Below are 12,955 nucleotides of genomic sequence, written 5' to 3' on the forward strand. Positions count from 1 at the left end.
GGAGTGGCAATAAAAAAAAAAAAAAAAGCAGCAGCCCATCACGGCGCTCATTTCTGTGATGAGGCCGCTGTCCCTCAGGGATAACTAGCTGAGGTAAATAAACATGAGTCACAGTTAAGGTCAGAGGAGATCATGGCCGTCTGTTGTTCATCTCGGAGGACGCCCGGATCCCTTTTGACGTGATTTGATTGAGAGCTGTGCAGAAAGGCCCTCGTTTACCAGCGACCGCTGCGGGATCGGTCGGAAAGCGGCGGCAAATGAAAAGCCGGCGAGTGCCCTCCTTTCCGTTCCTCGATGAGCACCCCTAACGATGTGTATTTCTGCGTGCCCGTTTGAATGCAGATGCGAATCCCGTGGCCTAGTCTCGAATGGTATTCATACAATTTGGACTATTTTCATTTGTTTAGTTGTTTTATTTTTTATTTTTTTTCATCCTTAGGCTGGCTTGATACCCTGGCAGAAGTCCTGCCCGTGACAAATGGCTTTGTTAACACTCGAATGCCTCGCTGGCTTTAGTTTCAGAGAATTTTGTCCAATTTAAGAAGAGTCAAAAGCCAGAGTATCAGCGCACGTGTGATTTCTGAGTGCGCTTGAAGCCCCCACCTCCCATGCTCCCCCCCTCCGCTATTAATAATCCAAAAACAGGTGCTCCTAACTGTCACTGTGTTATTTTATGGTGGACTTCAAGGAAAGGTCATTACTCTTAGTCAAGGGGGAAACACATTTTCTCCATGCAGCCTTTTATTAGGGCCATATTTTAGGATGTGCGGCGTCTTTGTTTTGCCTCCATGTATTATTTAGTGTTGTGTGACAATGGTGTTTGTAGCTGTCTTGCTGCTGACCTGCTGCTACAGTCGATATACGCCTGAATGGAAATGTGCTTCCACGTCGTTCCCTTTCATGTAATTGTCACGACGGGGAAGCTGAGACAAACGTGGGAACACAACTCCTCCGCTGATTTTCAATTCACCGCACTAAGTGTGACCTTTGTGTGGTCCAATCAATGCATCTGCTCCCAAAGACGCGCTATTCCTTTTAGAAGCAACACCTCTGCCGTGATCCAATATCCTGCCAGGGCAATATTATTAAGAGGTAAACTGCGTTATTGATATACAAATAACAGCTTTTAATTGCCAGGTTTAATGTGAAAATTATTCCTGCGCTGTTGCAGCTTTTGTTTTCTTGTGCTTGACTGCGCGGGGGGACATGCAAACACTTGGGAAGAAAACCCTGATTTGCATAGAGAAGGAGGCTCCCGTAGCCACCAGTGTATCACCACAAAGGCCACAGTGGGGAAAGCAGGAAGCCGGCAGACCAACCGCCGAGCTCATCGCCCTCCCCCCTCCTCCTCCCCCCTCCTCCCACTCAAGATTGTCAGTCCCCCAGATGCGGCCCGCGTTAGACCGCACATCCGCCGGTGACGCGTGCTCCGGTGAACAAAGCAAACAGAGCCGAGGACGTCTGCTGACGTGACGCCACGTGAGCGCCATTAAGCTATTATTTCGTTGCTCTTCATGTGCGGGGGGGGAGGGGGGGTGGCGTCTCGCGCCCATTTGTTCTGCCGCCGAGCGAGGATGACCACATCTGCCTGCCACCAGGGTACTAGGCGTTATTAATCTTCACGAGAGGACATTTAGTGAAATCAAACCTCCATTCATTAGCCCCCCCCCACCCACCCAGCACGCGGCTGTAGAACTGGCGAGGGGAGATAATGACTTTAAGCTCTCATTTAGTCAATTAATTCTCGGAAGTGGAATCAGAAACTGCCTAGTGCTGTTTATAAATATACATTATATTTTTCATTGAATATTAAGCTATTCAAATAATACACATGTTCAAATATTCACACAGCCTCGTGATTGGCTGAGCAGCGATAGGGGCGGGGCCTATTGTATACATTGTGTATTATGTTAGTCATATCAGTGTGTATTTAGAGAAATTTAAATTTGTGGGGGGAAATTTAAAACAAATATAAAGAATGTCTAATCAACCAAAGATTGACCACCCCCTGCAGTAACTCCGCGGACCCCCTGTTGAAGACTTGTGCTTTAAAATATCACATACAGAGACTCCGCTCACTTTGTCACTTGACGGTAAACACTGCCTCAAGTTCATAGATACCCATCTTTGTTTTTTTTTTGTTTGTTTTTTTGCCAAAGTGATAACAGAAAGAAGGCAAAGGAAGTGAGCTGAAAGACAGAGCAGCATGTGGAGAGCTGGCAACCCGCAATTTAGTCCAGACTGAGGAGACATAAAATCAAGTGCACTAGACGAGTGGTTACTTCAGGAGCCCTCCGTGGGGTTTTAAACTGGGCCACTCTGCCTACGGTTTTGCAAGAGAGCTCCGGACCGAGTGATGCGAGCCCGGCTGAGTGATGGCACGGTGGAAATAACTGGAAAAAAACAGGCAAAATAGCTCTCATTGACTTGGCCCAGATTGTATGATTTATATGGGTTATTTGGTATGCATTTGGGCAGCGAGGCAAGGTAATGTGTTTGCAGTGAGCTCTGGAGCAGTGCACGGGGATGAATGTTGTGGGCTAGCCCCGTATCTGACAGGGGTAGTCTGAGCTAATTTGTTTGGATTACTGTCATCCATTCAACGGCACGCATCCCTGTGTATGATCGGGGGAATTGATTAACGACATTGTTCACAGTTTGTGGATTTCATATCAAAGCCGTATTCTCAATATTTCCACAGTTTAGTTTGCGGATAAATATCCAGTAGCGTCCTTTAATTTGAATGTTATTGGTAACGCATTTTTGAGGGAAACTTAATGTGCTATTTAGAAGCAGAAAGGGGACTTAGGGCAGCGTTAACTAAATCTTGGCGCTTTTCCAGTGTGTAGGTTGAATCCTAATTTCGACTCGAGGTCTCTGGTGTTTTTCTCTACAGTGCTGACATTCAGTCAGGAATTTCACTTCAGCTTTGCATACCAATTTGACTGGGGGTTTTCAGCTGTTTATTCAACATCATTTTATGACAATGGTATTGCCCTCCCCAATGCTTTTTTTTTTTTTTTCTTCTTTTGGATAATATCCCTTTCCATCTGTCTGAGATGGTCCTCGAACTGAGGAATGTGATTCTGTACGTCAGATTCGACTGGGGCATCGAAGTTATTTTCAAGACAATGCGGCACCGCGTCTAGACACGGCTCCTCAGCTAAACGAAACATCGATACATATTGACAGGGTTCTGGGGGGAATTTTTTTTATTTTTTCCTGTGTTTGGTCACCATATGCTGTTCCAAGGACGAGCAACACACACACACACAAACAAAAACTCATTTGTGTTTTTTTTTTATGCATTTGTAGAGCAAAAGTTCACCCAGATGCTCAGTCCCTGATAATTTGCCACGGGGAACTCGGTTGTGAGCCACTAACCCACATGGGCAATAAGACAAATGGAAAGCCCGGGATTTGGGTCGAGCATTTCCCAATTCACACTTGGGATGGATTTCTCCAGCGAGCAGCGTAGCATGGAATGTGAATGACACCTACTCTGAATTGGACACCCGTTAACAAACTGAGTCTGAGGCGAGGCGGGGCGAGGAGGGAGGGGAGGAGGCCGTGGAGAACAACCTGCTGCCGACACCTCCGCACATTAGCAGCCTTTAAGGGCCTCCTCTGTGGATTCTAACATGACCACGTTACCTGTGGCACCGGCGCCCAACCTCCCCCCCTCCTCCCCCTCTCATCCCCCTCCCACCCCCACCCTTTGCTTCTCCCTTGCTCGTCCCCCTGGCTGACATTCTCCTCTCTCACTTTTAATTGCACCCCCGGGGTTTTTTCTGGGTTGCTGTGGAAGTCTTCAGCTCAACAGGCGCGATGGGGTGCTTCGCCGTGTCGCTCATACCCCTCGTTAGGGAAAAATAAGAAAAAACAAGAAGGTGGAAGAGAAAACTGAGCGAGGAGGAGGAGGCCTAATCTAAGAGGTCAGTCCAAGTCTAGATTAAGGCTAAAATGCCACCCAGGTCTATTGTGTGTAATAGAAGCACACGTGCACTGGAAAGGCCATTAGCCGGCCAGATCCAATATGTATTGATGAACGCATTTGTGTGACTCACGTTGTCCCTATCTCTATCCTCCGCGTCCCCGTGTTCGATAAAACCAATAGATACATTTAATAACTAATTGTTCTGATTCAAAATGTTATCCCATGCAATTCTTTGAGCGTGGAATCATGGGGCATTCAGAAATTGGCAGTAGGCGCATTAATCTTGCTTACCCAGCACCCACCACAATGCACAAGTCTTATTGCTCTATGGCGACTCCACACAATCTGTGACAGGCAATTTAAAGCAATTTACTTTTTTCATTTTTTCATCAAGCCCCCTTTTTTTTAATGCAATTAAATGGCACATGATATGAAGCGAAGACAGGGCAGGCGAGAGAGCGGGGAGGGAGAAAATAAAGGCAGCCTTGTGCTTGTTGTAAACACTGCCTCTTAACTGGGAGAATATAATTATGGTGTCATGTTCTATTACACACCTTCATTATGACGATGGCGCTCCCTGAAAAAGCGAACAGGGAAAGATGAGACCTGTGGCTCTTTTAGAGAAATCACCCACGGCGACAGGCGCTCGAGGAAGATGGCTGTGAACGAGAGTGCGACGACCGTACTTTCCTTGGTGCTGCCTCAATCACGGTTGCACAGTTTTGCTCTTTAAAGAGAGAAATGTGGTTGACTGCAACCACTTTTGGGAATTTCCATCAATTTTCACAACAGTTCAGACCTGGTATTGACGTGCTTCCTGAGCGATCAGATCACAAGTGGCCCGTACGTGTCCTCAAACCTGGCATTAAAATGCATCTCCACGCGCGTCTCTAGCCACCACTTTAGATCCGATCACAGGTTCGTGCTCTGTATGCAAATAGATTATCTGCTGTCTCTAATACATGGGTCTTTAATGTTTTTCAGGCCAAGGACCCCCAAACTTATGGAGAGATTAAGAAGGGACCTACTATATGTGTTACATATTAAATTCGGTCCAGTGCTGTTTATAAATATACGTTATTATTATTATTATTATCATTTTGCATTCAATATTAAGCTATGCCTTATACATGTACTAAAATATGCTGGATTCATGTTAATGTGTAACAACCCTAACCCTAACCCTTGGGTTAGGGTTGCTACACCCTACCCTAGCAGCCCTAGGGTTAGGGTTAGGGTTGCTACATCCCCCTGTCGAAGACCCATGCTCTAATAGATCACTACCACGGCTTCAGATTCAGGATAACAGCTGTTTGTTATTTCCACACCCAAACGTCGGTTGTACTCATATTCCCACTCATATTGAATTCTTTAACTTGACATTTCTTGTATTATTTAATAACTTAACAACTACAAGAACAAAATATATTAAAAGGCTCTCGTACTAATGAATAGACGCCACTCGTGATGCTTTTTCCTTATCGGTGGTGGTCCATTCAGTAGGCGGTCTTACTAATGTGGCCTGGACGCATGTGTCTTCACGCTACTAAAGGACTGTGATCACAAGTGGCCCAGACCTCCTCCAGATGTTGTCTGAGTAACCAGATCTCAAATGTGTGAAAGCACCTTGGATGTGTTCACGCCTGCACTTTAAGCCGGCAACTTGTGATCAGATCGCTAAGAACCGCACTGTCTGACAAGTCTGACGGTGCAAGGAGTAAATCCTTGGAGGTAAAACCAGAGGTGAGCACACATAGATAGATAGTGGTCATAATTGGCAACATAATGCAGTGTGTGATGGATGCCTACAAAGTCAATTTTGGGTAATGATTTTACGCTCCTCCTTTATTTTCTCTTCCAAATAACAGTCTCTAACGTTAGTACAATAACTAATTGACCTATCTGATTTGTTCCGTAGCGATATTATAATATTATCATTGGTCTCAGAGAAAAAACAAGTTGTAAGAAACTGGAAATTTCCTTAAGTCTCCCGCCATCTTTCTTTCAGATTCTCTCTTATACAGCACAAATGCAAGGAGGCAAGCATTTTGCCGTAGCCAGTGGGCTCCATATGCCATAGTGTCGTTAACCAGCCGTGACATTTTTTGACGTAGCAAAATAAAGCTTTAGCTGACTTACTCCTGGCCGCGGTCCCTTGTCAAGAGAATTATCAGGGCAGGGAGCTGTACAGTATGGCTTGTAGGCTATGACAAATGTGGTCAAGGGGCGAGCGCTCCTTAGGGACGACGGAGCCCTCCATACAGTGAAAGCATTAGCTTTCCACAGTGACATTATGAAGAAATCTATTGAAAAGGCCGGCTTCCCAGTGCTGAGGGACTTGAGGTAGAAAGCTTCATGAGTCTACCCCAGAGACCGGCTGGTATTTCCAACCACGCTGAAGCCTACAGCAAATCAATAGCTCGAAGTCCCACATGCTACTCACCAGCGTCAATTAAGTAAATTCATAAAGTCGAGGTGTGGTGGGAGCTGGGGGAAGGATATATATATAAAAAAAAAAGAAAAAAGAAAAAGTAGGGAGAGAGAAGAGGGGGAAAAAAATCATCCGGTCATGTTGCAAATTTGGATGGGAAACAGAACTTACACCATGTCAATTGCAGCTTAGAGAAAGTAGGGAGTGTTGGTCTGATAGACTATTTCTCTACGGGCATTATTAAGAAGCCTGACAGTCCATCTCACTTTCACCTGCCTCCATCAGCACACGCACTGTTGACCTGGGAGTCTTTCCTCTCCCTCCCTCCCTCCCTGCCCCCTCCCCTCCCTCCCCCTCGTGCTGAGCCAGGCAGAGGACACATGCAAAGTGACTGGCTTTCAGCGAAAAGCCCAGCGATAATGCATATCAGCTCAGGACTGCGCAAGCAAAGTAGGCAGGGGGATGGGGTTTGGGACATGGAGGCAGGGAGGGGCAGGGAACAGGGAGAGCTATAAACTGCATTGCACGAGGGAAAAAGAGAAAGAGGGGACCTAACCCCCAGCTTCAATTTGCCTCATAAGGGGAAAACAGGGGCATGCCTTGGCTACCTCTGCCTCTGGAAGACAGGTAACGTAATGGATGGGCCAGTCTCCCAGCCTGACTGCTGACGTTGCTCTGACAGGACGTCCCTACCTCTCCTTCACTCCCTGTCCCTCCCCCACTTGCCCCTTAGTGTTGTCACGGTAACTACATCTGATCTGTAACTGTGTTCTGCATGCTGACCTTCCGCTCCGTCCTCTCATCTAGAGGGAATATACAAACACTGGGTTTGAGATTTGTTTGGAAAGATGATTTGCCTGCAATGAAGTGCCATTATCCACTTTTGTATATTGTATACAAAAGTATTGTATATTATTTGGCACAAGCAATAGAAATAGAAAATCAGAAAGAGAATGGTAGTGTGGAACTGAATAAACAAAAATGATTTGGTCGATGGAGTGATTTAACAATAGAAACCAATCATTTTGATGACAAGTTCTGTGGTTTTAGTATGAGAAGAACATGACGAATTTCCGTGAATATCTCAAACTGAGTGGGTTCGGGGTTATTAATAAAAGAAAAATTAGCAGCAAGCGTGATAAATCCCAGATCATAGCCCGGAACTGATGCAGGGCTGGATGGATTGCACACAGACAGTAGACTAGCGGGACCTCTTTTTCATGTATTCTTCATAAAAAACAAACAAAAACAACAACAACTCTTTCATCCCATGTCCAGAACCCATGCAACATAAATACAAGGACGGGGTATATGTGTCATGTCTTGTGTCTTGGCGGCAAATCTAGAAACTGAATCACATTGAGGCTATAGTGAATCACTGTCTACTTCATTTAAGAAAATTAAATATTCAATAATGTATATACTTTCTGATACATGTGCAGATGGAAATTGCTGTATTGCCGTATAAATAGCACACATGGTCACACAGACAAGATAATTTGCACCACTAGCACTCTCACTCTCTGGATTCTACTTCTTTGTAACTTCATATTTTATATATTTTTTTTCTCGTCTCCTTTGATCTCACTTTATTTCTCGTCTTTAGCTTTTTGTTAGCTACACAGTAGCTGCCTACAATAGATTACATTTTTGAGGCTCTGCAGCTCACAGCGAGCCTCCACGCTTTTCTCTGGGCATGTGAAGAAGGCAAAGTTAGGTACGCTGATGCATTGTTAATAACACCAGTTCGCAGTCGACCAGCGTGTCTGCGTGACGTCCGTGTCCTTGCCCTCTGTGACCTCCGGGACGATCTTCTAAGGAGTGAAGTAAACAAGGCATTTAAACCTCCTTGAAGAACCTCTGGTAGTGGAACACATGGAGCCAAATAGCTGAAAACATGCAGTTCCATCAAACCCTCCGTTATGTTTCCAAGTGAATCTTTGCACCTCGACGCGGTTGTGAAATATGCAGCTACTGTATTTTCTTCGTCGAGCCAACAGAGACACCGAGCCAGCATCAAACCCCCTGTACAGAAGCTGCTACAAAGCCGTCCCAGGCGACACAGCGAGGCATCTGTTTGTGAAGATCTCAGTGGTTGTTCTGTGACATTGCTCGATGGGCTTCTTTATTTCTGCGGCCTCAGATTTTTTTTTTTTACAGAAACTTAGATCTGGTATCCGAGACCAAAGTGTGGTGTTGTGACAGGGCCGCTGCCTCCGCTCTCATCAGCCGGCACCTTTCCTTTTCGTCTCGCTCCCCTTACCCGCCTCCGTTCCCCTCAGTCTGTCTGGCTCCACTTCTGCATGCAGGTCAGGGTACTTAATTCATGTCCTTTTCCTCATTCCCCCCGAACGTACCGTTGCAAGGGAAGCCTGGCCATACATTTGGGGTAGACTGCACCCTCCTCTCCCTCCACCTGCCTTCTGAGAACTCGCGATACGGAGGAACGCTGCTGACGCTCCCCAGCGGACCCGCTGATAACCCTCCCACCAAACCCCAACTGAGGAACACAGGCAGCCTGGATATCGCCCAGCAGCCGAGGAATAATGAGAACAAAAGCACAATACATGGCCTTCTTTCTTTCTTTCTTCCTACCACCCCCTCTCCTGTTCCTCCACCTCCGTCCTGCGCCGTTCCTCTTGTTCCGTTTCCTTCTCACCTTTGTGTTCTGCGTTGGCCTTCGGAGGACGGCGGGCGGTGAAAGAGGACGGAGAAATAACTGCGAGGCGCAGAGCTGGGATATTCTACAGCCCACATCAGGGCCGTTCTCTGCGGTTTGCAAACACTCATTTTGTTCAGTATCTTTACACTGATCTTAAGGTAATAAACTGGGGTTGACATTGCCCAGGGTCTCCATTGGCATTCTGCTGCGTCCGATAACAAAGTGAGCCCAAGCAGATTGTTTAAAAAGATATAACAGGCTGCCCGGCACACAACCTCGCACTCTATTAGATGTTGATTCTGAGGCTTAATGCTGATAACGTAGCTCTACACATGCTGTACAAGATGTAAGCCTATACATTGATGTGTAAAATTTCCAATCTGATATTTATCAGTTTCAAGCCGCCCGTCACTCACAGGGCCGATATTCAACACGTGTGAGCACATGAATGTGCATCAGGTCGGCTTGTGTGGATGTGAGAGTGTTGAGTGATTTGCCGTTATCACGCTGGCCCCCGTGCACGTCTTTGACCTGTGTTTGACGACTTGAAATCTTCCGCCTGGAGTATGTCGACTTTAATGAGCACAGATTTGTCGACGATGGATTCACACAGGAACGTGGCTGCAGCTGGTGGTTATTTTTCAAACTGTTAGCCATGATCATCCTCCGGATTACCAGTTTGATTACAAAAATCCCGAGGTGACACCTTTCGAATTGGTTTATTCACAGGATGTGGAAAAATGTAGAATTTGTAGCATGAAACGTTAAAAAAAAAGCTAAAAAATAAAAAGTTCACATTTAGTAAGTTAAATCCTGGTGGAAGATTGGCATAGTTTTTTGAAATCTGAAACTAATTTGGAAAGCAAGGAAGCTTATTAATTGACTGACCCGGTGGGAATAGATGGAGGGATGTGAGAAGCCGAATGTGGAGATGGTGACGGCGATGACAGTGACGGGGAGGGACCCAGAGATTCAGATCCGGGGACAAGCTGTGGCTCCTTGTTCCCCCGGCCTCCTTTAATAAAAGAGGAAAGAGATGCCAGCAAAAGAGATTGAGTCAGAGGAAGAGTTGAGAACTGAGAGTAAAAGCTTCATTTATTTCAGCAGGTAAAGGGCAGTCAGTGGTAACTGAGTAGTAACTTACAGCACAAGACTCAAGTACATACGGAAATCGAGAATCTCAAAGTGGAAGTAATGTTTACCATTCCATTCCAATTAACTTTTGCGTATTGATTTTTAAGACCTCTTTGGGACACTATGCTGAGGGGTCTGTTTGTTTTTGTGAACCTCATTCGATTTCGCTACATCTCCCGGACCCAGTGGGTGGGTCTTGACTACAGGTAGTGAAACAAAAACAAGTGCAGTAACAAATTGCCGCTTCTCCTCCCAGTATTGACACTCTTGTTTGTCTGTGTAAATGTTCCAGGTGCTGGTCGCCGCCCTGCGTGAGTCTGAGGAGCCCTTCCTGCTTCGGTAGATTGCAGCATGAGAACTGAGCCGGTACTCTGACCAGCAACCACCGGACGCAGACCGCTGAGGAAGGTGGGGAGACGAGACAGAAGGCTGTGGTGGCGTGGCCATGGATAGAGGGAAGATTTGCGTATTGATGATGCTGTGGGCCATGGCCCACCTCAGCTCTCCGGGGGACGGGCTCAGGGCCCTGCGAAGGACTACAGGGGGGCGGAGGGGGTCCGCGGGCCTTACGGGACAGGATGCCAACGGAGTGCCGCTGAGACGCTCTAAACGAGGCTGGATGTGGAACCAGTTCTTTTTGTTGGAGGAGTACACCGGGTTGGACATGCAGTACGTCGGAAAGGTAGTGTAGCAATCTTCTTTCCCCTTGCTTTTATCAGCCACACTGCAGCATCTGCTCCACAGGCAGGCTAGACTACAGCTGTTATGCCAGAGCCTGTTGTTGATGAAAAACAGCAGCTTCGTGTCATGATCACAGATGAGTCCAGCAAAGACCAGGTTATGGGATCCAAAAACCACGAGTCAGACCAAGCAGTACAAGACAAACATCTCAAACTAAAACTGCTCGATTTGATGTCAGGACATAGGAGACACAGGTTTAAATTCAATGACAACTAGTATGTTAACAAGGGTAAGACATGAAATGCTAACTTTAGTGGCTACTAGTATCCAAGTAACAAAAAAAGACTTGGATCCCTGATGGAAACGATAGGATTACCAAAGTTAGGACCATGCAGGGGAATATTATGCGTAGACACATGCTTGTCATGTCTCATTTAACGGAAGAGAGGTTTCTCCTCAATAAGCCACGCACGTGAGTTATCGCAGCATTTTAAATTGCAGAATTTAAATTTGGAATGACAAGACTAAATATCCAAAAAAATCAGTGGAAGCAGAAGTACAACACTGACTCTTGCACCAATTAAAGAGTATCTGGTACTTAACAGTTCTTCACACTTTCAGTTTGCATCAGACGTACAATTGTTCCTGATTTAAATAAAAGAAATTCTACTTTGTTACAAAGTTAACTACTTTGCTGAGTCATTGCAGAAGCGATCATGTGTAGACACCTAATAGATGATGCATCTTAAATTGCTCAGAAACACGTAAGTGTCATATTGTGCAGTATATTGCTGATTTACTCGAAACTACCAGGCGATATCACATCTAGCACTTTACACAAAACTATTCATGTAACATTTTTTACAGAGTTAAATGGCATAAGAGATTAATCCTCAACATGCTACGGCAGAAGAGTTCATTTTAAATTTATGCATTTAAATTCAATGACAAATCAAACTTAATGGCCACAAAACAGTCATAGTCATAGAGTTGTTTTTGTACTTACCAGAGAAAAACTGAGGGCACGTCTAGCATGAAGAACAGTTAAGTAACAAAAAATGTGACAGCTACTGGTTTGAATATAAAAATTTTCAAGGTAAGCTATTTTGACCATACTGAGGTGATTATGTGTATTATTTGAGAACTTGAGAGAAAAAAAAAAGTGAATATTTCTTTGCCAAGGTTTACAATACTGTTGTGGAATTTACGGAATATTTACCAGTGTTGAAGGTTTCGAGCCCACATTTGCGCAGTGACATAAATTTTCGCTATGCATTTCAAAACTGACATTTTAATGTGTCAAAACTTTGACTTGTTAAGCTGTGCAAAAATGTGTGCATTTAGTTGTAAAGTCACACAATGCGGTACTGCTTTGATAAAGCATCGTGTACTGCTATTGTAGCTGAGTAGCCTACGTTTGCTACGCGATGCAACACTTTTCCTGGTGCATTTTAACCTTTAATGTGACATTTTACAGAGTTTAAGGACATGCAAAGAATATGAAGAACAGGGCTAAGGACAAAGGTGGGCAGAACACGAGACGATTCAACTTCAATGACAAATAAAACTAAATGGCCGCAGGATAGTACGAAAAAGTGAAAATTAACATTTGTAACAATAAATAGCATCAGTTCAGCATGCCGAGGACCGTTCAGTAACAAAAGTGTCATAGTTTCAGATTTAAATGAATAGACATCCAAGGTAAACCTTTTCATTGAGTCCTTTCAGAGCCGCGCATGTTTTGACTAATATTTGAGAACTCTGACTACTGAAAACCTTGACTGTAAAAAATATGAATTTGTTAAAAATCTGAAATAGTGCTGCTTTGGAATTCATACTAAAACTGCAGACATGTAAAAAGTCTACGAGATGCAAAATAACGCGTGCAACGGTCAAGAGTTTAAGTTCGTCCCGTACAGTGTTTGTATGGGTTTATGCTTGGCGATTCGGGTGAGCATTTCAGACCTGTCCAGGCTTGAACACGTGCGGCTCTCAAACGCGGCGCAGAGCGCTCCTCAAAATTCTCTCCTGCAGCTTTTTCAATTTCCGACTTGCTCAGAATGAACAGAGGAAGTGTTCGGCGTAACAGCCGCAGACCAGACGCGGCAGC

The 12,955-nt window shown here is 45.1% G+C and overlaps 1 protein-coding gene across 1 annotated transcript in view; it reads left to right on the forward strand.

The window, feature by feature from the left end:
- The window catches only part of LOC125024410 (cadherin-6-like), a 61,213-nt gene that overhangs the window by 10,144 nt on the left and 38,114 nt on the right, over positions 1–12,955 (forward strand). The window contains exon 2 of the mRNA XM_047612153.1: positions 10,457–10,846. Coding sequence (XP_047468109.1) covers positions 10,610–10,846 — 237 coding nt within the window. The 5' untranslated portion in view covers positions 10,457–10,609. The remainder of the gene's footprint in view (positions 1–10,456; positions 10,847–12,955) is intronic.

This window comes from Mugil cephalus, chromosome 18, assembly GCF_022458985.1.
Source record: "Mugil cephalus isolate CIBA_MC_2020 chromosome 18, CIBA_Mcephalus_1.1, whole genome shotgun sequence".
Taxonomy (NCBI): domain Eukaryota; kingdom Metazoa; phylum Chordata; class Actinopteri; order Mugiliformes; family Mugilidae; genus Mugil; species Mugil cephalus.